Here is a 23,070-nt window from a genome sequence, read left to right on the forward strand (position 1 = left end):
AGCTCGATACTGTTGGATACCTGAGTAACCATGTGTCAGACATCTCCATTCCGAACTACTGCACTGTACAGTTTTAGGGAATTGGAGAGGATTATTTTTCCAATTTGTACCGGGCAATTGCGATGTATTTTTCTTAAGAGGGTCCACCACTTTTCATTAGGGCATTTTAGGAGTTCCACAAATAAAGAGTTCGGTTACAAAAAATAACGAAAATTAAAAAATAATAATAATAAGAAAATATTTTAAAAAGAAAGTGGTTTTGGTTTTTAGTTTTCAAAAATTAAAAGGCTCAAGTTATTAGAGGGAATACACAAAACTTGCTGAAGTTTTTCAAACCCTAAAAAAACAGATAAATTGAACACATAGAATCAAGATTATTTATAGTCCCACAAGTAAAAGTAAAAGTAAAAGTGTAAAACCATTCCAGGTAGCCAACTAAGGGAAAGAAGAGAACAGGAGACCTACCACGCCTTGAACATCCAGAATCACTGTACTTGAATCAATATGTTCTTTTTGCAGCAATTGATCAGTTGCAAGCTGGAATATATCAATTACTTAAGAAGCAAAAACCCCTGTACTTGTGCGATAAATAAAAAATATACGGGCCAATCCCGAGATGCTACGTGTCTTGACCCGAAGAGGAGGCCAGCTCAAGCCCGACCGCGACAGAACCAGTTTGGTAGCCCAAGAGGAATAGGACCCAAGAGGCTACCCCAAAGGCCAAGTCTACCATGCAAGCCACGGGGTCCAACCATGACGTCATCGATAAGATCTACATTATCCTATCACTAAAAGATCGTAACTGGAGCTATGTCAAAGGGAGGACTATCCCAAAGAGGTATAGGCTTAACCAAACTCAAACACGAGAAGATGACGCTTAGAGAACCTCTTTCCTACTAGGACTCTACATCGCACAAGGAACTATTCCGAATACAACTCTACTACGTGATGATCTATCTCGCATAGCACATTCATCATGGATGAGGACTCTCCATACCGCCATACTCAACTATAACTATTCAGGTATTCCAACCCATTATTCATCTTGAATTCCAGTAATTCATATGTTACTAAGAGAGATCTAACTTAGGCTTTGGAGAGTCCTAGGCCGGAACCATACTGGTTCTCCCTTGTCCCTGACGTCCTTTGCAGGTTATGGTACCCGAAGGACCTACTGGAGATTTCCTGACGCAACATTGTGGTTCATAAATATACCAAAGATGCAACAGTTATTTATTTTGCTAGGCTCCAAAAACCCCTGTTTTTATATTTTTTGAGGCCAATCAGCGTTGCTGTGCAAATGAACACCTCAAATATATTCTGGACTTATGGCCCAAATCCGTCTTTGATGAAAGGGAAGAGAACCAATAATCAGCGAGCCTTAATCAGCAATCTATTTCCTATTATACCCATATGGTTTTCCTCATTTCTATCCCTTTTATCTTGAGAATATGAGGAGTAAATTTGTCTTTTGAAATGTTTTAGGGGTTCTGAACTTCGAAGTCCGACTCTGATGTAGGGCTGTCGTACTGCGTTAGTGTTCGAGCTCCCAACTGCGCGCGAATTCTAAATCTCTGAAGAAAAAAGAAGGGACTAAAGAGATGGACGGAGACATGGAGATCTCGCTCGATAAGCTCCCAATCAAAAGATTGGACGCCATTGAAGAGAATGGACTAGAAAGATTTCCTCCGTATGATACTCTTCTTCCCTGTTTCTCTTCTCGCCTTGATCTTTTCTCGTTTCGTTGTTTTCCGAGTAATTTCGATATATGTTCTTCATGTCAGTGACGTAGGTCACGATGAGAAGTGGGTTTCCTTGATTCGGCGTATCGACTTTGCTTGGGCAGTAGAGAAAGACGCCAAGAAGCAGAAGACTTCCAAGGAGACTTCGACTCCGTGGCCATGGCAAAGCTTGGTGGACAATTTGCAGTTGGCTCATCAAGAGCTTTCTGTCATTATTGATCTCATCAACACGGTATTGCCAATTGGTCTCTCTTATTGCTATTCGATCTCGGTTTGCATTTGAATTTCTCATGAATTTGAAGATTTCACGTTTCAAAAATATTATTTTACCTCACACTGCTTGTATTTATAATCTCAAATTACAATAGAAAGGGGAACTCCTAATCATGTTAGGAATTCCTAATCATGATAGGATTCCATGTTACAATAGGAAAAGAACAATGAAATAAAACTAGAATTAGAACTAGGACTAACAACTAACAACTCAAAGTAGAACTTGGACTAACAACTCAAAGTAGAACTAGGACTGACTCATACTCAAAATAGGAGTCGCAGGAGGAGGAGAGGAATCTCGAGAATCGAGATATTCTCTTCTCCCCCTGGACCCGATATACTTCAACAATCCTTAATGAGGGTATGTAGGCAGTCTGGGCAACTATATTAATGCCCAGGTTCAGTCATCTTCTCCCTTTTTATTTCCCCCCTGTTACATATATACTTACATTATGCCCAACATAAGCTAGGATTTATTATGAAGCATGTTAATTATTAAGCAAGTAGTATTAGTACAAATGGTCTACATAGAAAGAGACCAGCCGGCGGACGGGGCTGGTTGTGTAAAATCTTCCAAGCATGTAACCTTGTACCTACCTAGAAATCTGAAAAGACCTTTGCCTTATCCATCGTGAATCAATTCTCTTTATTGTAGAAGAAAGGCATGTATGGGTCCTAGACCCTTATCTTGGTGGCGACTCCCGTTGCATAAAATAATATTCTAGGCTACCTTCAATAAAATCCTCCTCTTCGTCCCTTGTCGCAGTCGCCCCCCACGTGCCATCCGTGGAGCGATGAGGCAGCTCTAGAGAGGGAAACGAACGGTATGGGACGGAGTTGCCGAGGATCCACCCCCTGCGACCTATAGTTAGTGCAAGGTTTAGTCAAGGAGAAAAGAGTTATTGTAGGTGGTGATCTGAATGGACATGTTGGGAGAGATTGTGGAGGCCATGACGGTGTATATGGAGGGTATGGTTTGGAGAAAGGAATGATGAGGGGACTTCAGTTTTAGAATTTTATATGGCTTATGATTATCCATTGTAAACACATGAAAAGAGAGATGAACATTTAGTTAACTACAAAAGTGGGCATCATGGTAGGCAAATAGATTTTCCCCCCCTAATTAGAACGTCCTATAAGTTGTTATGTAAGGATTGTAATGTTATACCGGGAGGGCCTAACCGCAAAACATAGATTAGTGGTTATGGATATGTATCTCATTGCACCGAATCATAAGAAAGGTGAGTTTATTTTCCCTAGGATAAGGTGGTGTTGCTTAAAAGGTGATATGTTGAAATCATTTATCGATAAATTGGTCAAACAAGGAAGGTGGGATTTTGATGGAGACACTAATACGTTGTGGATTGAGATGACTGCTTGTGTTAAGAAGGTTGCTAAAGATCTCCTATGCAAATCGAAAGGAAAATGTCATTTCTCTAGGGAGATTTGGTGGTGGAATGATGAGGTTCAAGCAGCCCTAGTTTTAAGACATGGCAAAGGACTAAGGATATAGAGGATTTAAAAATGTATAAATTTGTTAAAAATGAAGCTAAGAAGATTGTGAGAAAAGCAAAGGCAAAGAGATGAGATCTTTATAACAATCTGAACACAAAGGGGAAAAAGCTATCTATAAGATAGCTAAAATGATGGGAAGAAAGATTAGATATTTCAACCATGTTAGATGTATTAAAGTGAAGATGGTAAAGTACTAATAAGAAATGAGGACATTAAGGAGAGATGGAAAGATTATTTCTACAACCTGCTAAATGAAGACATTTTGAGTAATAGTGCCCTGGAAGGCTGCATTACCCATCAAGATTTATACAAAAAATTAGGGTGCCTGAAGCAAAATAAGGTTTAAGGAGGATGAAAATAGGCAACGCACCAGGTCCAGATGGGGTTCCAATAGAATTATGGAAGAGCTTAGGAATTGGTGGTTTATCTTGGCTAACCAATCTGTTTAATAAGATTATGAGCAGAAGGAAATGCCAGATCAATGGAGGAGAAGCATTGTGGTTCTGATTTATAAAAATAAAGGTGATATTCAGAGCTGCAATAACTATAGAGGCATAAAACTAACGAGTATGAAATTATGGAAGAGAGTTGTTGAAACTCGCCCAAGATGAGAAACTAATGTTACGAAGTACCTATTTGGTTCTATGCCAAGAAGATCCATGACAAAAGCTATTTACTTACTTGGGAGACTCATGGAAAGATTTAGAGGTTGTAATAAGGATCTCCAGATGGTCTTTATTGACCTAGAAAAAGCTTATGATAGAGTCCCTAGAGAGTTAATTTGGCAAGTACTAGAGAGGAGCAGTGTTTCAAGTAAGTATGTGGACATAATTAAAGATATGTATGATGGAGTGGTGACTAGTGTAAGAATTGTTGGGGGGGGGGGGGGTCAGGTAGAGAATTCCCACTTACAATTGGTTTACATCAAGGATCAGCTTTAAGCCCTTATTTGTTTGCGCTTATCATGGATGATTTAACCAGAGATGTTCAAGATGAGGTTCCTTGGTGTATGCTTTTTGCTGATGATATTGTTTTAGTGGATGAGACAAAATCAGGGATTAACTCCAAATTCAAGTTATTGAGATCAACCTTGGAATAAAAAAGTTTTAAGGTAAGTAGAATGGAGATGGAGAATATGGTGTGAAACTTTAGTTACACTAGGACGGGTAATGAGGTAGTGAAAATTGATAAGAGGGAGATTCCGCAAAGTGATTATATTTTAAGTATCGGGGCTTAATCATGGTTTAGTCAATACCGATATAATACATACTGATACTTGTCTTTTTTTTTTTTAAATAGTATGTGTCGATTGGTATTGTATTGTATCGGCTGATATGGCCCGATACAATACTGATACATACATTAAAGGGTTTTGTGAGTATCGATATGTATTGGTAATTTGGTATGTATCGACTGATATGGCTCGTTACAAACCGATACGGTCAATTCCAATGATACACGTTGATGCGGCCATTAAAGGCCCATGTGACTATTAGACTATGATTTTGTTGTTGAGATCAGATATTGACGGAGATTTCATAGAAAAAGGTAGGTTTCAGAAAAACTTGATCTTTGAGTTTAAATCATGGTGTTTTATCCTATTTTTTCCTTTTTAGAAATCGATAAATTTAGGTAATACTAAGTTAGTTGATGCATCAAACTTGATCATTTGCAAGGATGTGTACTCAAATCGATGAAAGTCTCTTGTCTCGTTATGCGTTGTTCTCCATTTAAGTGTTTATGCATGATACATGTTATATATTGCTTATTTATATTGTTTTTTGCTCCAGAAGTGTATTTCTTTGTGTATCTGTAGCGTACGATCCGTATCTCCAATACGATACGTCTCTTAAGATCACCCTTCCGATATGATACCCGATACCGATGCTTTAAACCTGGGGTTTAATCATAAATAAAGAAGGTGATATAGACTATAGAGGATGATGTTTTACAGAGAATTAAAATAGGAGGGATGAAGTAGAGAGGGTTGGCAACGATGTATGGTGCAGAATGTTCGGTAGTTAAGAAACATCATATATATAAACTCAGTGTAGCTGAGATGAGGATGTTGAGACCAAGGTTCTAAATCTCGGTTTTGAGGCTGGTTTCGACCAACCAGGAAACCAAGATTTCCCAGGTTTTGACCAAAACTAGGTCCAAACCTGGTATTTTCTGGGCAAAACTTGACATGTCATGTGCTGTCAAAACTGGTGGTCAAAACTAGTCAAAACTACCGAAACTGGTTGATACTGGGCAGGTCAAAACTGGTCAGAATTGGTCGAAACTTGGTATTTTGGGTCAAAACTGGTCGAAACTACTGAAATGTGTGAAATATGGTTGAAACCTGACTTGTACCAAGTTTCATCTCAGTGGTACCACTGGTTTCGACCAAGTTCTTGAACCATGGTTGAGATGGATGTTGCAAAACTCGGAAGGATAAAGTAAGGGATGATCAAATTAGAGCTGATTTGGAGGAGCTCCGATAGATGATAGGCTATGAGAAAGTCGTTTGAGGTGGCATGGCCATGTTCAACGGAGGCCTTTAGATGCTCCAATACGGAGGAGTGATTTGATGTTGATTGAAGAAGCTAAAGAGCCAGGGGCAGAACTAAAATGACTCTGAGAGAATTGGTGAGGAAGGACATATATAGCTTAGGCCTTGTATCAAGTGTGACATCGAGTAGAGCTGATTGGAGGGTAATGATCCATGTAGCCAACAGCATAGTTCGAGAACTCGTTTCGTTTCGGTATTTCGGGCTAACCAAAATATTCGAAATTTCGGATATTTTGGTCGAAATAATGTATTTTTTATGGTATGTTTCGATAGGTAATTTCGGTGGGTTTTAGGCCAAGTTAAGGCCTGAAACTTCATGGAAACCCTATTTTAGGCTATATAAACACATTTAAATGTTCAAATTGCAAAAATAGTCACCCAAAATGGTGTTTTGGATGTGCACCATTGATTGGCAACGTACGGTCGAACCCTAATGTATAAGTGTATAACTTAGTTAATTACACATTTACACATACACATTGTACATTAAACAAGTAAATTGACTTGGAACTAAGTTGGAAACATAATGACTCATAAGTTAAGTCATAAATCATAATATTAAGCACATAAGACATCAAGTCAATAACAAGTTAACAAATAACAACTTAAGAGTTAAGATTTAAGAAAATGATATCAAACATTCCAAATCACAATATGTCAATATCCCCAATTGTCCCCTACAAGGCTACAAGTCAAGTAGTCAACTAGTCATCATTCATCTCAAATGTTTACAAATTTGCTAATAATAACTATTCCGCCGTCCAGGATCAACCCCACTCATGGTCTGCTGGAGCCGATGTGTATTGCTCTCCGACTGTAGGACAAATGCATGCCACGTCATAGTCTGGGAGAAGAAGCGAGTGTAGTCATCCACAGTGGCCAATTAAATTGCATCATCAACATGCTGAAGGTAACCTATCCTAGGATATAGGTCACCAAACTGTGAAGAAGTACTACCCACTGATCCACTGTGAAGAAATGAGCAAAAACCTTCAAAAACCAAGCAAAAGTGCAAAACCAGAGCAATTTCGACCGAGACTGACGAAACATGTTAATTTATATAAAGCAATTTCTCGAGAAACTTGAAATCTCGCGAAATTTTGAAAAAATCTCGAGATATCTCGAAATTTCGAGAATTTCGATCGAATTTTTGTATTTTTATGATTCGAGGTGGCATTTCGTTTCGAGGAGGTCGAAATATCCAAAATTTCCGAAATCTCGATCAAGATTTCGCGAGATTTTGAACTATGGCCAACAGTAGTTGAGATAAGGCTGAGTTGTTGCATAAATACTTTTTAGAGCATGTGAATAATATTCTTTTTAAATAATTTGTCTTTTGACATGTTTTGCGTAGGTGGAAGCTAATGATGCAGTTACTGTGGCTGGCATGACCAGGCCTAAACAGTTGCCTAATGAAGTTCTATCGGACCTTGCTGTATCTGCAGCAACTAAATTACAATGCTTCCGGGTACTCTTTCCTTGCTTATTAGTAGTGGCGTACATTTCCTCTTCTTTTTGCTGTGTTTAATATATTGAAGGTTTAAAATATGCTTTAAAATCTTATGCAGAATCTCTAGCTGTTGATAGTGGTTTTAGCTTGTAATCAAGTCTGCTGCTATTTTTGGACTTCAATATCTCTATTTTAGACTTAGTCTGTCATCGAAAAACATTAAGGAGATGTACTTATTTGGGGGGGGAGGGGTGGAATCGACCCAAGGAGAGGTGGACCCATCCTCCCCTTTTACTTATACTAATAACCTAAAAGATGAGAAAAGATAACTTTCGGTCAATTCATCACTTTTGTCAATCCCGTTTTCTTACTTTCTACCCATTAAATTGGCCAATTACAAAGTAAACCCATGGGATCAAAGTCTTAATACATATATCACTCAACCCAAAGCTTATTTTCAATAAAATAAACCCTTTAGGTGACTTATCTACATCAGGAGACCTCTTGGGCGATTTAAATTGCCAGGTCACAGCACCAACTGACAGCAAATGAAGGGGAGAAAATAAAAAAATCTTCTAGGGCTGGTGATAAGATGTCCATGGCCTGCACTACTTTGGATTGACCTCCACACTTCCAATCTTCACTTAAAAACTTCTGATGATGCTCCTTGAGTCTTCATTCAGCTACTTCCATAGTGGATTCTTTAAGTTTTCACATGGAGGCCTCTTCCTTGGAATCCCTTGCAACCTAGGGTTCCAAAGAGAGGAAGAAGAGAGCTTGTAGTTCGACTCTCAAAACCAGCAGTCTGCTCTGATACCAAGTTAGCTTGTAGCCTTGACTAAGCAAGAAGAAAGAAGATGGAAGGTAGAAGAAGAAGAGAACAAAAGGAGAGAGAGAGAGAGAGAGATATCAGGTAGAATGAGTTAAGTGGTGAAAACCACTTTACTCTACTCCATATTGCCATTGACTTAAAGAAGATAAAATTACATAGGTGCCCTTACATATATTACAGCCTACTACAAATGACTACAAAGCATACCCAGAATACCCTTACCACCATAATCTAGCAATATTGGGGTCCAAAGATCCTTCAGTAATATAATTCAAATTCATCTGACTTATATTGAATGAGCTCTTGTGAGTCTGTCACAAAGGTTTACTCCTTTTATGTTTTTATTTTTCAAATTGTCACCCACCTACATCAGCATAACCTTCCAGCCTCGAGGCTTTGAACTCACCTCTTACTATGCTGGCAATGTCAAGATGAGGAGAATATTGATTCAAATTCTTACTTAACAACACTGTTCTTGTGAAATATGGTACTTTTGCTTTAAACAGCACAAGTATAAACAACACACAGGACTAAAAGGACCATTTGATACTTGTGCTTTGAATTCCTTTCGGAGGGGAGTGCCTCCATTTAGGAGGAAAAGCAGAAACTAAGAATTCATTTAAAAGCAAAACAAAATATTATATGAACCTCACATCCACATAATCTCAGAAACAAGGATTGTTGAAATTGTAAAGGAAATCAACAACAACAAAAAAAAAAAGCAGCCACCAAAAGTGGAAGACACCTGCCATAAGCATAGTCCAGCAGAATTTTTTATAGTTCAACTGGTGGGGAGGAGAATATGACGTGGAAGACTGATTTTTCAAATAGTTTCTAGGCAAGCAATAAAAAATATCAGGGAGTAGAAAAACTATACGGTGCTGCAACAATGATCCAAAATGGAAAATTCCTAAATCATGAAATAAGCATTAGCGACAATAGGGTTTCACATTTCTCAACTGTGAGTGTTAACTTGATAAATAAAGGAATCAGTAACAGAGTTCGACTAAAACAATGTGAGAATCATAGACCAAACACAAAAGACCTCCCCCGTTCTTAACCCAGCCAAAGAGGACCTAAAATACCCCCAATAATAACAACTAAAGGAAGACAAACTGAAAGAAGAAAAATCGACTGGAAATAACTACAGATATCAACCAAAAGAATTTTTTTTAGGTAACAAAATTTACCTAAAAGAGCCAAGAAGGATGGAAGTGAAGTGACCTTGTGACACTTCACACTCAATCTCTTAAAAAATGAGAAGTTGTTGGAGTACCAGATCTGCTGGAAATTTGAGATGAAACCATCAAAATCAGTGTAGAACAAAGTGGAAAACATGTAAGAAACGAGAAGAAATGAAAGAACACAGAAAAGAAATACAGAGAAACAGTAGCCAGTATGATGCAGAATCATCACCGAAATAGGCTTATTTTAATGGGAATAAGTCTAGGGTTGGGTTATATACATGTTGGGCCTTTGATCCCACGGGTTTTCTATGTAATAGGCCACTTTTATGGACCTAAAATATGGGTAGGTTGCATACCGTATTCCTTACTTAGTTTTATTTTTATATTATTAATGGTCATGTAATCACTTAAGTGATCATCTTACAACATTGGTCATGCGACTATTTAAGTTGGGCTGGATTAGAACTCCATAAGTCCAGCCATGTTTTGTGTCTATTTCCTTTGTTATTTCACTTTCCTAGTCAGTTTAGATTACCTAATAGGTTAAGGATTGGGTTAGGCCTTTCTTTTTTAGTGTAGAAGTCTATTTTTGAGTCTTTTATATATGGTTATAAGGGGGGCAAGAATTGAAAACACGAATTTTGATATTAATGACAAGCTTTAGCTGCTCTTCTTCTCCATTGAAGATTTTTTTCTTGTGTTTAATCTAGTCTAGTGGGATTGGTGTTTGATCCGATTGACACCTTGCGGTCCCGGGTGGTTCTTTGAAACTTTCTTTCAATTCTTTGATGATCTCCTTCAAGTTCAAGATCAAGATTCAAGATTTATTCAAGATCCTCTAACCAACTGAGCTGTCCTTGCAACGATAGTAAGTTTGAATCATCCCATCAACACCCATTCTTCTCCTAATCCTCCAAACCACCCCAAAACCCTGATTTTCCCATCCATCTCCCAAAATTCTTAACAAACCATTCAGTTAACAACACCTTCCCACAATTGGATCGAGTATTCTCCTGCCCAATTGAAATACTCGAACCAAGCTGTTTTCCCATTACCCCATTCAAACCAGAACATCCCACCTATTTCTGGAGATCATCCCATTACCCAAATTTTTCACAGACCAATCCAACCATCAGAACCATACCAAACTAGAATCAAATTACCATCACAGCTCCATTAGCAATCGATCCAAACCCTAGTTCCATCCACTCATCCTAAACCCTAAAACTCCATTGATTCCTTTTCAAGAAACCCAAAACCCTAACCCTATAGCCTGCTTCCATTCTAGTGTATACACTTCCGCTCATTAAAACATCTCAGGACCTTCACTGATAGACTCCTCTACACCTGCCTAGCATAACCAACACCTCAAACCCTAACCTTAACCCTAATTTTGACCTATTCGAACTACCTATTCATATCAGATCCTGGTTTACTGGCTCCTAGTTGGTCTCCTACCAATCTAGGACTATATTAAAGTACTAGCCGCTGCTCCCCAAACATTGATTGCTCCGATCGTCACAATACAATTGAATAAACAATAAAATCAATTAGCAATTCTAGTACCAAAGAAAATATACACCAGAAATCCAAAGTGATCTTGATTTTAACCTTACAATGAAAGTTGCAAAGAAAAGTCGAGTATGAGAAATAAAACAAATGCAAATGCACAAAGTGTACCTGGAATTGGAGAAGATTTTAGGGCAAGGAAAATCCGAGCTCAATTCTGAAGAAGGTCAGAGGGTATAAAACCAGAACCAAGTCTTTGAAGGTTCATATCTTGTATGTGAGTTGCCAGAATACAAGGGAGAAAACTCCACTCATGGAGTCACAGTCAATTCTGGTGTCGAATCCAGGGAAGGAAGAGGAGAGAAAGAGTGGAATCGAGAACGGAGATGGAGAGGCTTACCTGTGGGTCGCTGGTGAAATCAACTGTGGTGACCTTGGGTGAAGAGAGAGAGATTTTTGTTACTGTTTTTTTAAAGCATCTTCAAATTTGTTTCTCCAACAAAAAAAAAAAAATTTTTCACCCGGTTTATTCAAAAAAAAAAAAAAACATAAACAGACTGGACGTCGCCTTTCTTTAACAGATCATGAACGAAACATTATCTTGTATTATGCTCACAAATATGTAAGTATGTATGGATTTATGTTTCTCTTAAGCCCTTAATTTGTTTCATTCAAACAATTTTAGAGAGAATGTCCTAACCATTTGTCCACACTCCACATACTTATAGTAACAAGCGAAAAGGAACACCTCAAGGCCCCGTCACAGTAAGTTTGTTTAATGGCCTCAATGTCTAGGACGTGGCCCATGTGGCAGTTATATCAGTGCTAAGATTTTGTGGATATGCTCTCCACATCATTATCTTTCAGTATGATAAGTTCCAGCCCAATCAGATTTTCTCACATGAAGACACAGCTGTGAAAATTAGTTGAAATATCAACTCTTGCAACTTCCTTTAACTGCTAAAAAGGGTAAAGGTCCTAACTTTGTAGGCCATACAGTAGAAATGGTTTTTGAAACTTGACACATGGCAAATCCAAGGGGGAGGGATTTCATGTGGATTAAAAAAGGCGGATATTCAAGATAAGTTTGTCTAGATGGCTGTCATGTGAATCTTTACCCTGATAATAATTAGTAGGTTTTAAAAATTTTCTTCCAAAAATCTTTCTATGGTTTAGTCTATGAAAAAAGATGTGGATTTGTGTATAGTTGTTGCCCATCAGGTTCACTATTTGTTTGTATCAAACGAAAAAAAAATTGGTTGCCTCATCGGGCCTGATAAACTCAGGTGCAAGAACTTATTCCATTTGCATGTTCTTAGCTGATATTCATGATTTCCTGTGGTAGTGAATAACTATTGTTCATTTCAGTTTCTAATGGACTGTGAAAATGGAAATTTGGACCATTCAAACTGCATTTTGCCAGACCAGTCTGCACCAACCCCAGGAGGCCAGGACTAGACCTAGTTCAAGAATTGTTGAATCTTCAATAGATTAACTGATTTCGGTTTTATTTGAACCGGACTGACCATCAGTAAATGGTTGAATCATTCAGTTGAAAACTTAAACTTTTCTTCAGAAAGTAGGGACAGCACAGCTTGGACAGAGGCTGTCAATTTGTTAAAACAACAAACACATTGCTTGGCATTCCCATTGATTACTGTGTGTTTTTTTCCCTTAAATGTACCGTCACAATCTGAACTGTTGGACTGTCTGATGCGAGACCACTCACTGCCAGGCCACAGCAGTTGTAGGTACAGTCAGTTTTTATAACATTGATTGTAGATTGAAGAAGTATTATTTATTGCCTTTTCTATGTACTCACTTTCTTTTCCTTTTTTTTTTTTTTGTTTGTTTGTTTCTTTTGTAGTTTGTAAGAGTTAATCTGTTAGAATTCATGACATGCCCTTGAATGGGAATTGAGTTGGCCAGTTACGATTTAATGGTTTCCAATAAATCCTTTCCTTAGTTTTAATCATATGCATTGTGTATAGCTACTTCTTACCCGTCCGCTCTTGTTATTTCATATCTGTAGCATCTTGGGCGATACCTTAAGCAGTCTGCCAATGGTTTGGAGCAGCAAGTTGCTAGGGAAGCAAGATTTTATGGTGCTCTTATCAGGTGAGTGAGTCTTATAACCCTGTTGAACTTAACACCTTGTCATTAGGTTACAAAACAGGTGTTTCAAAAATCAGTGTTGGACTGTCTTTTCAGTTCTCTTGTTAATCAGGGCCAATATATTTTGCTTATTATTTTTGTTTTTTTCCTTACTTTCTGCCATCATATTAGAATCTTTATGTATATCTATTACTCATGAACTGGTGCCATACTTCACCCAAAAGAAAAACTGGTGCCATATGGATTCCATTCTGATGAGTTCTACAAAACCACATAAGATTTAAAGAACAAGAAACACCCACAGGAACTGAATCACGGTGAGTAAAAGTTAAATAGAAACAGGCCAGAATAGAGTTGAATCAATAACTAAACATCTAACGCTTGGATGGGGCTGAATATTAGATAGAACAGTGCTTAGAATCTGTAGAATTGTGGACCTCGGCGCAACGGTAAGGTTGCTGCATTGCGACCTAGTCTAGTGGTTCGAGACGGGAAACAGCTTCTCCGCAAAGCGGGGGTAAGGCTGCGTACATTATGACCCCCCCAGACCCCACAGTGGCGGGAGCCTTGTACACTGGGTACGTGGTGTAGATCACAGGTTCCAGCCCAGGTGTGGGCTGCAAGAACAAGGCCCGAAAACCAGTCCAGAATCGCTGTGGGAGACAGCCTGTACTGTTATAACCTGGTTCTGGATTGGTTCGATGGAGCATAGTCTAAGGGACACAAGGACAGATTGCATGGAGGATCTTCTTGATGTAACTGATTTGCATGGGAAGAGATTTTATCAGATTTCATGGGGCCAGCTTGTTATATGCGTGGAGGCTTATGTGGGAGTGTTTGCTGCTTGCATAGAAGGCTTAGAGAGGTATTATGTGGGGCCCATGGACAGCTTGGCATGGGAGATTAAATCCAAGATATGAAGATCTTTTAATAGACCTTATGGGTGCATGGAGCAATAGAAGATAAGATTTCTGTGTTAGTTTATTTTGTTAAGCAAATATTTAGTTTCCTATTTAATTGTAACTAGAACTTAGGAGTTTTATTTTTTTGGGGGTTTCTAAGTTATAAGGGAAAGAATCTAGTCACGATTTAGGCAGGCCTCTTTAGGCCACGCGTGTAATTCTTTTTTCACTTTGTACTTGCAATATTATAAATAAAGAAGGGGCTTATCCATCCTCCAGCGATTTTATATGAATGAAAATTGATTGTTACTTTATGCGATGGCTGTGAGAGACGGTTCCTTTGAGAGGCAGGTACGGTGAGAGACCGTGGGTGAGAGACCCATCCCTATGCCCCCCCCTTCTTTTTCCCTTTTTTTCTAACTTATTGAAGCTAATCGAAACTCATACAAAGGATACTGATCCTCATCATTATTGCCTTCAGTTGGTGACAAGCTTCTGGATTATTGCTTCTGTTGAAGACCACCCCTTCCCCTCTCGCGATACTGGTTTTAGAGGATTTTCTCTGAAACCCTTGCAGCTAGACGATCTCTCCAGCCTTTGGGTTGCTAAGGCCGAACTTCTGGGATTTCTAAGAGTTACTCTAACCTGCTGTTTTTATCTGAAATCAGTACTTGTTTTGGGTTGTATTTGTGATCCTGCCTGAGGTTGGGTTACTTATAACCTAGCTTTACATTAGTACACCCTTTTTTAGTGCTTAGAACCTGTAGAATGTATACTCCAAAGATCAGTTTGATCCAACGGTTGGATCGATCAAATCTGATGATGAATAAATTTAGTAACTAGAAGGGCAGAAATTAGAAACTAAATAGAAACAGGGATAGCTTCCCAACCAAAGGTCAAATGTACTCCCAGTTTTGGTCAAAGGGAGTGCTTACAAAGGAGAACAACTGGTCAAAAAATTGGGCCACATCCGATGGTTTGAGTGGCAGAAAATACAGGTCCAAAACCAGAAGCTAGAAGAGTAAAAAACTGTGAACCGCAGGTGCTGTAATGCATTAAAACTTGGACAAAAGGAAGGTAACCAATGACTCAGATAATAACAGTAGGAAAGAAGAATCCAAGTATGTATTCAGACCTACAAAACTGAGTTTCAAAAAAGGGCGTACCCAGTGCACAAGGCTACCTCCATTGCGGGGTCTGGGGAGGGTCATAATGTACGCAGCCTTGTCCCCGCTTCGCAGAGAGGCTGTTTCCAAAGACTCGAACCCGTGAGCACTTACTTGGTCACAATGGAGCAACCTTACCGTTGCACCATGACAGCATCTGTTGCTTTAGAGAAATTCCTACTGTTGCGGTTAGTGGCTTAGCGATTCCAGCAGGAAAGTGACTTCTAGGCTCAGTTTACTTCGTCTTTCATGCTCCAGGGCTGCCCTTGTCTGTGGTGAGGGTTGGAACGGCAAGCGGCTATAGATTTGGGGTTTTCTGTTATAGTAGAACATGAGGGAAAGATCATTCATACCGATACTGACAAGATCATTTTATCAGGCAATGGAGACACTCTAAGCATTCCATTGGTTATACAATTCTGAATCCGCTATTACTGCTTTAGTTTTTGTTGTTTTTAATGTCGAAGCGGTCTTTATCCATGGGCAATGAGTTTCAATGTATTGGGTGTATCCGTATTTATAGAAGCTTTTATTTTCGTGCTTATCTGGTTCTGTTTATGGCTTTATGCATGCGAAAAGGGGCATTGGAATGGTCTTAGCTCGTGAATATTCAGACGAAAAAAAATGGAAGGGTGCTGCTTCACATTGAGACACTGTTGAATTCAATGGAATTTCCCTTACTGGCTGGATCCTCTTATTCCTCTCGACTCAAGGGTAGGCAGCTGACGGACTCCTATCTCCTTCATTTAAAAGGTGATTTGGAGCGAGTGCAGAAGCTCATTGACAATGGGACCATCTGTATACGCCTCGTAGCCGAGCCATCGAAGGTGTCTAAACAAAAGAAGGTCTCAGCCAACTCCACATCCATTGCAAGGATTCCTTTCCCATTAAAAGGGACACCCTCAAAACTGAGTTTCAAATCACCTCTAAATCTCCTACGCATGGCGGGTTGAATCTGCTGGAAACTTAAGAAGAAGAGGGGAATGTGACATGGCTTCATCACCAAGGTCTGCAGAAAAGACATCGCCACCAGTCCCAATCCAAAGATCCACCACCTTGGAGTTGCTGTTGCTTCACCACAGTAGCCGTCAACTTCACAATGTAGAAAAAACAAACTGTTATAGCTAAAATCATTGGGAGGGGTCTGGTATTATAAAATTGAAAAGATGCAGTACAAGAATAGAAAGACTTAGCTAGCAAGAAGCTTACAACTTAATAAAATAGAAACTCCCTAGAAGATCTTGTTGCTAAAACACAAAAAGGAAAGTAATAACACCAAAAGAGAATCTACTATGTTGCTAATGACTTAGCAACTAGGCCTACTACAAAAATTAGAAACTATATAGTAGCAAACCTAATATAATATTTCAGCAAACATCTTGAAGATCTCCTCTCCACGCAAGTCACATGGGGCCCACACTCTTCATTAGATCTACCATGTTATATTATGGACAGAATATGGGCTTTAAGTGAATCAAAATATAGGCCCAATATGGTCTGATTTTAGCCAAACCGTGGGGGCTAGTTGAGCTGGTTCTTTCTCCTACGGTGGCCTTGTACTGCATCATATTCTGTCTACCATTGTTCCAGTTGCATCCATAGTTGTCAAGGCGGCAAGGCAACCCAAGGCAGTGGAGGGGTGCCTAAGCACTTAGGCAACAAGGGACCCGCGTAGGCAACACCAAGGCCCCAAGTGTTATTTTTTACTTCCCCTCTTTTCTAACATTATTTAGTATGTTACAATATATACCTTATATCATAAAAAAAATCAACATTAATTCACATAAAATCATAAAAAATTAACATTAAGCCACATCAAGTCATCAAATATCAACATTAAGCCACATCAAGTCATAAAAAATCAATATAGAACTAGAAGACAGCAGAATTGAAGAAGCAAGCTATTGGAAGTTTGAAACAATCCAAACATACAGTTGGTTTATACTGTTCTTCGAATGGGTCATTGTCATGGTATACCTAGTTTCACATTTGGTTTATACTGTTCTTGGAAAATATGATGTTATCTATGAGTAATTAAACTGCTCTCTATTTAGAGAAATTTTATTGTTATCTAAGAAGTTTGACTGGTCAAATGATTTTATTTTTACATGAGACTTATTGTATTAGGTAGAACACAAAAGCAGCTTTCCAACAAATCCAAGATTGCTTAAACCTGATTTATATTGAAGGAGTTATGTTCTGGTCAAACCTTATTTGGTGTGCGTGAATGCTATCAAAATCGCTCTGAATGAAAATACTTTTTAAGATATCAAAACAAATGAATATTTTACCGCTTTTTTGGTTTTTAACAATGTTTTACCATATTAAGATTTATGGAATTTTTATATTTGAGAAAAACCCCAACATTAAAAAGTTGAAAATTTCATCTACCCCCAAAAATCCAGTTTTTGTTCTTGAATTGGGGAGTTGACTTTTTATCTTTTTGGAATTTGATTTTTTAACTGTTATTATTGGATTCAAATAGGGGGTATTTGCTTATTTATGAATAATATCTTAAGTAAATGATATAAAATATTTACTTCAATGATATTTGGCATAAAAAGGGGCCAAGGCGTTCAATACCACTAAGACGACCATTGCCTGGACCCCCAAAAATCCGCTTCGACGCTTTGCCAAATATGGTACTTTAATCAAAGGCTAGCAATGCCCGTGGCTTAGTGAAGTGCCTCAAATTATTTAAAAAAAATATTTGCATGATTTTTCTCTCCTGTGATTTCAAATGATATTTGGAGTTTATAGATATTTCTTGTGTCACAAATGGGTACTTTATATCTTTGCATGAGTTAGTCTTGTTTGTTGCTTTTTTCTCATAATATTTGAGGAAACAGATCTTCTATAAATGCCTATTGGACAAAGTGCCAGATTTTAATGAGTTAAATTAAGCGATGTGGAAAGCAAAGTCTTTAATATGCTCCATCTTTCATATTTTATATTCCTAGTCATACTTCTCATTAATTTTTCTGCATGTCGTTCATTTTTAAGAACACTGACTATTATCAGTTTACTATACTAATTGTAGTTGAGGCATCTATTGTAAGCAATAAACTGTGAGTGATGAATTGGTGCCTAGTCTACCAAACTTAATTTATGTCCCTATGCATTAGTGCTTAGGTAACCAAGCATAACAAGGCACAGTGGCATATTATTAGATTTTGCTTTTGGAAAAAGGTAGAGATGACGAATCATGATAGAATCTCCAAATGGAGGCATAGATTGATAGAGGGATTGCTGGATAGAAGTGTATGCCAATGTTTAGGAGTGAAGGAGGGGGTTATGGGGACTTGGTCCCTAGTTTTTCATGGAATATTCTGTCTTTACTTTTGTCACCTAGCTGCGTCCAATCAAATGTCGACAAATCTCCATTGATATTGCTGAAATATTTTGATAAATCAAAATAGTTTAATGATATCAGTTGAAAGCTGCTGAACTCCTATAAAATTGCTATAATATTATGAAAATCACTGAAGTTCTTCAAAATTGCAGACATGATTCAGATCAGATGGCCAGAATCAACATTTGATTCTTTGCTAAGTGCCAATGAATATCATTTTTTTTTGGGGGGGGGGGGATGTCCACCTACATCCAGGTGCGCACACGTAGCAAGTTCACGTATTATAAACCTATAATTCCCGAACTAATCAATAAAAAAATTCTTACGAATCTATCTGAAGATACAGAAAAATATGTGGTTTTATAGAAACACGTATGGAATACGTATTATATGATTAATACATAAAATACGTTTAAAATAATGCCCTATATTGGTGAATCTCGTGTTTTCACCCGTTGCTCTCCTGCTTTCTGACTCCCTCTCTCCAACAGTCATTCTCTTCTTCTCTGGACCTTATTCAGATCGGAGACAAGAAATTCTACTTTTTACTTCCTGTTTGAAGCATTCTTGGAGACTCTCTTCCTCCTCGCCATATCCCTGACCTGCATCCTCTGCCGCCTATTCTGTCTTCGTCTGGGCATTTGTATAGTCAGCCCGTCTCACCACACCGCATCCGCCGCCAATTTGGTTGATCACACCTTCATGATGGCATTTGGGTAGAGCTGTAGCAGTAATTTCTCAGCCTCAGCTTTGCATTTGCAACAATGTAAGAACAAGAAGCCCACAGTTTCAGAAGAAACCAGAAACCCCCAACTTCCAATTTTCTTCATTTTACAAATCTGAGAGGATGACTCAGCTTTTGATGGGAGTTGGGGTTCATTGAATTGATCTATTCTTTTGGTTTTTTATCCTCATTAAAACTCAGTGGACAGTGGGCACGTCACATGGATTTATTATTTTTTTATGAATTATGATCACATCACATGGAGTTGATGGGTCGGGGGCCTCCAAAGCAGTCACTAGCCTAAGAATAGACATCAGTTCTGAATTCTAATTTATGTATTGGATGAAGATGCTAATTTGACGGTTACAATCAAGAAAAATGATTGGAGTGCTTCAGATTGGTTGGGCCTCTAGATTCCTCTATCTTAGAATTTTTTACCCCTTAATCCATAAACTCACGTCGTAGCATCTACATACTATTATTCTTTTTGTTGAATGATTTTACATGCCTGTTGTGAATGTCAGTATATGTGCGTAGTTTTGCTCCCAAATTTTAACAGAGGAACCATATTAAATGCATATTAAACACTTTTTTATGCTGGATTTTTAAAGTATTATTGAAGATTAGATCCATTTAATACCCGCCTGTACGTTTTTTTTCTGTACCTGGACCTACTAATGATGCATGCACATGCTGAGCAGCTGAGGTCCAATGAACCTCAGTAATGCTTTGGTTGTGTTACTTGCCAATTTTAGGCATATTAACTGTTCCTAAGGTTTTATTGTCTAGCATGCTAGCACTTCTTCTTTGCCATGGTAATGGCTAGTTTTCATGCAACAATTTTTGTCTTCGAAAACATCCATTATGTACCTTACTTTCTAACAAGCGGATAGATTGCAGCAGAACTGGAAAGTTAAACGACAGCGCTTGGCAGTTCCCACAGGAAGCAGTGAAGGCTTCACAATTGATCTGTTTGATAATTCATTATCTGATCCAACGGCTATAGTTCGCCCATCTAATATATCTACAGTTCGTGTTGATCATGACTCAGCTGGAATGCTGGCTATACACCTACCTCCAAAGTCTTGTCGCTCTATGCATTTTGGGTTTCTTGGTGGCCATTCAGGTTACAAGCCAAAGAAACCCAATAAAATCAAAATGTATGACTCAGGTGAGAATCATTTGAGAGAAACAAAGAAAGAGGCTATGAGTGATGAAGACGCTGATGAATCTGTTAAAGAAACTCATTCAGTTCTACGTGAAGTTCATCAAGCAATCTTTGATGAGCAGGTATGGTTCAGTGGTTCTTCCTATCATCCATGCCTGTCCAAGCTGTATTTTGACTGATTGGTGGCTTATTTAATTCAGGTGTTTGATTTGGTGAATCGTGAAGCTTTTAACCCAACTTCTGGAGTTAATGTGACTGGTATAAGAGAAAACTATCTACAGTTGGGCATAGGTCAAGGAGCCTCAGTTTTTATTTCACTTGTGCCTTCTGGGCAAGATGCAGATCAAACAACAGAGAATGCAACTGCCAATAATTTGGAAACTGCAGTCTTATCTTCTGACCCACCTGAGGGGGTGAAGGCAGCTGGAAACAAGCAGGATTCCCTGAAATGGAAGTCAAGATTTCTTAATCCAATTGGTTATGAAATTTATCTGCAACAGATTCTCCATGAAAATGTTTTTGTGAGAGCAAAGGATAGATGCCGCCCATCTACTGCTAGAACTCAAATATCTGGTCAGCCTGTAGCAGCAGATGGATTTGGTCTTCTGGGTCATTTTTGTATGACTTTGGCTCATAGAATTTTTTCGAACAAAGTTCTGGCAGAGCTGGAAATTCTGGTATTAACCTTTTTTTATTGTTTTTATTAATTAAAAAGGAGAGATAATCTTCAGTCTCCTCACTAATTTTGTCTCCATACATGCAGGCCAGCAGGGTGCCTTATCTCCATTTGTTATCTCATCCTACTTGGCATTCTCGGACTTCTTCATGGTCATTGTCTATGAAGGTTCCTCAGTCCATTCTTCATGCTGGCCATCGAACCAGGCCATCGGAAGTCCAAAGCACGAAGAATGTTGTCAGGTCACAGTTTCAGACCAAAGTCGTGGTGAATGATGACCGGATCAGTGTAGAAGGGGAGGGTGCACCTAATGTTGTTGGCTTGTTCAAGGGCAGTTCTGAAAATATCTGCTCAATGAACAGTTATGGATTTAATTTGCCTGATCTTCCTGTGGTCCTCCTGCAGCAAGTATGTCTCTTCCAATTAGATACTCTGATGGTGGATTTTAAAATTTCTCATCTTTCATATAAATAGTATTTCTGTGTCTGCTGAAGTATTTAGGTTGTGGTCAGCCATTAACTGATTTATCGAAAGAGGATGTATAATTTCCCTTGAAACAGAAAAAGGAAGAGAATCTTGACAGTAAATGTTTTCGGTTTTCATTTTTAAGCCTGAGAGTAGTATCATTTGCTTGTTTGGGAGGTATAGATGACAACATTGTAGGGCATGTCATGATAGCCTCAATCAGTAGTCTTCCTATAACCCTGCGTTTGATGCTTGCACTTTTGCAAAACCATTTGGATAGCTTTGGAAATCAGTCGTAGAAAATACTCCATGCCGTTTGTTGCATGCTGACACAAATCTGACTTCCTGTATGGTTACATTATGATTCTAAGTGTTCAGTGATGTGCTTTTATGACAGGTTGCAAGTCAAGTTGTTCGTTGGCTTCATGAGGAAGCTCTTATGGTGGGAATGAAGGCGAGCCGGGATTTTCTATGTTTGTCTTTTGAGCTGGATCAGGGTGAGATATTGGGGCTACTTGCACACGTGGATCCTGAAGATACACATGGGGGCATCTCATGGTGGTTGGTTAAGGAGGATGGGATGATGGAAGAGGGCAAGCTTCAGATGGATTTCACTGTGGGTGGCTCTGAAAATAGGAGATATTTAGGGCACTTATCTTTGGAAGCATTGTATTCTACATTAATGGCTTTTTTGACCTTGTGTAGTAGCAGTGGAAACCATTGATTCTTGAAGGAAGAAGGTAAGACAGCAGGAGAAGAAGGGCAGGAAATTGTAGTAATTTTGTTGTCTTCCCCCCCCCCCCCCCCCTTGGGCTGAAAGTAATTTTCTTGTAATCAGGAAAGTTGTGTATTGCTGTTATTATAACTAAAATCTTGTTTTCCTCTCTGTATTTGTCACTCTTCTCTCCACCAGTCTTGGTTGTTGATCAGATTGTGGTGGGTTCATCTACTATGGATTCACATGGTTTGTAACTGGTTACTTGTTAGAAACAGATTGGTCTCTACCTCTTAGTTTTAACTGGCGAATCACTACGTTCTGAGCACCCCAGGTCTCTAACGATCTTTGATTACTTTTACTTTCTAAGTTGAGTTTGGCATTCGGACAAGTAAAATTTACTCTCAATTCTCAAAGTCTTATACATGGAAAAATAGAGTTCTATTTGTGAGGCTAGCTTTTAACAAAGCCAAATAATGATTCATTGGGGGGCAAAAGCTTAACACTGTAATTATGAAGAGAGCTTTGTACAGTTAAAAGTCCAATTCCCATGCTGGACTCCATCTCCATGTGAGCCAATTAAGTGCTGGATCCATCCATAGTCCTAAAGTGGTAAATATCCCATATTTTATCAAATACATCCAGGGACCCACTTGAACTTTAGTTGATTGAATTCCCTAATTTCCCATGAAAAAGGCAACTGAAGAACTATATGGATAAGCTTT

The 23,070-nt window shown here is 38.6% G+C and overlaps 1 protein-coding gene across 1 annotated transcript; it reads left to right on the top strand.

Annotated features, from left to right (window-relative positions):
• Window positions 1–1,558: 1,558 nt before the first annotated feature.
• LOC122656072 (mediator of RNA polymerase II transcription subunit 17) lies at window positions 1,559–22,357 on the top strand. The gene is made up of 8 exons (XM_043850504.1): window positions 1,559–1,690; window positions 1,785–1,974; window positions 7,439–7,552; window positions 13,095–13,180; window positions 20,215–20,611; window positions 20,690–21,166; window positions 21,253–21,573; window positions 22,028–22,357. The coding sequence occupies exons 1-8, from the start codon at window positions 1,602–1,604 to the stop codon at window positions 22,352–22,354; spliced, it is 2,001 nt and encodes a 666-aa protein (XP_043706439.1). The 5' UTR covers window positions 1,559–1,601; the 3' UTR covers window positions 22,355–22,357.
• The last annotated feature ends 713 nt before the right edge of the window (window positions 22,358–23,070 follow it).

The sequence above is a fragment of the Telopea speciosissima genome, chromosome 3 (genome assembly GCF_018873765.1).
Source record: "Telopea speciosissima isolate NSW1024214 ecotype Mountain lineage chromosome 3, Tspe_v1, whole genome shotgun sequence".
In the NCBI taxonomy this organism is placed as follows: domain Eukaryota; kingdom Viridiplantae; phylum Streptophyta; class Magnoliopsida; order Proteales; family Proteaceae; genus Telopea; species Telopea speciosissima.

Coding starts and splice junctions, on each gene's coding strand:
- LOC122656072 (XM_043850504.1), top strand. CDS start 1,602: ATGGACGGAGACATGGAGATCTCGCTCGATAAGCTCCCAATCAAAAGA. Junction 1,975..7,438: donor TTATTGATCTCATCAACACG/GTATTGCCAATT, acceptor TGTTTTGCGTAG/GTGGAAGCTAATGATGCAGT. Junction 13,181..20,214: donor TTTTATGGTGCTCTTATCAG/GTGAGTGAGTCT, acceptor ACAAGCGGATAG/ATTGCAGCAGAACTGGAAAG.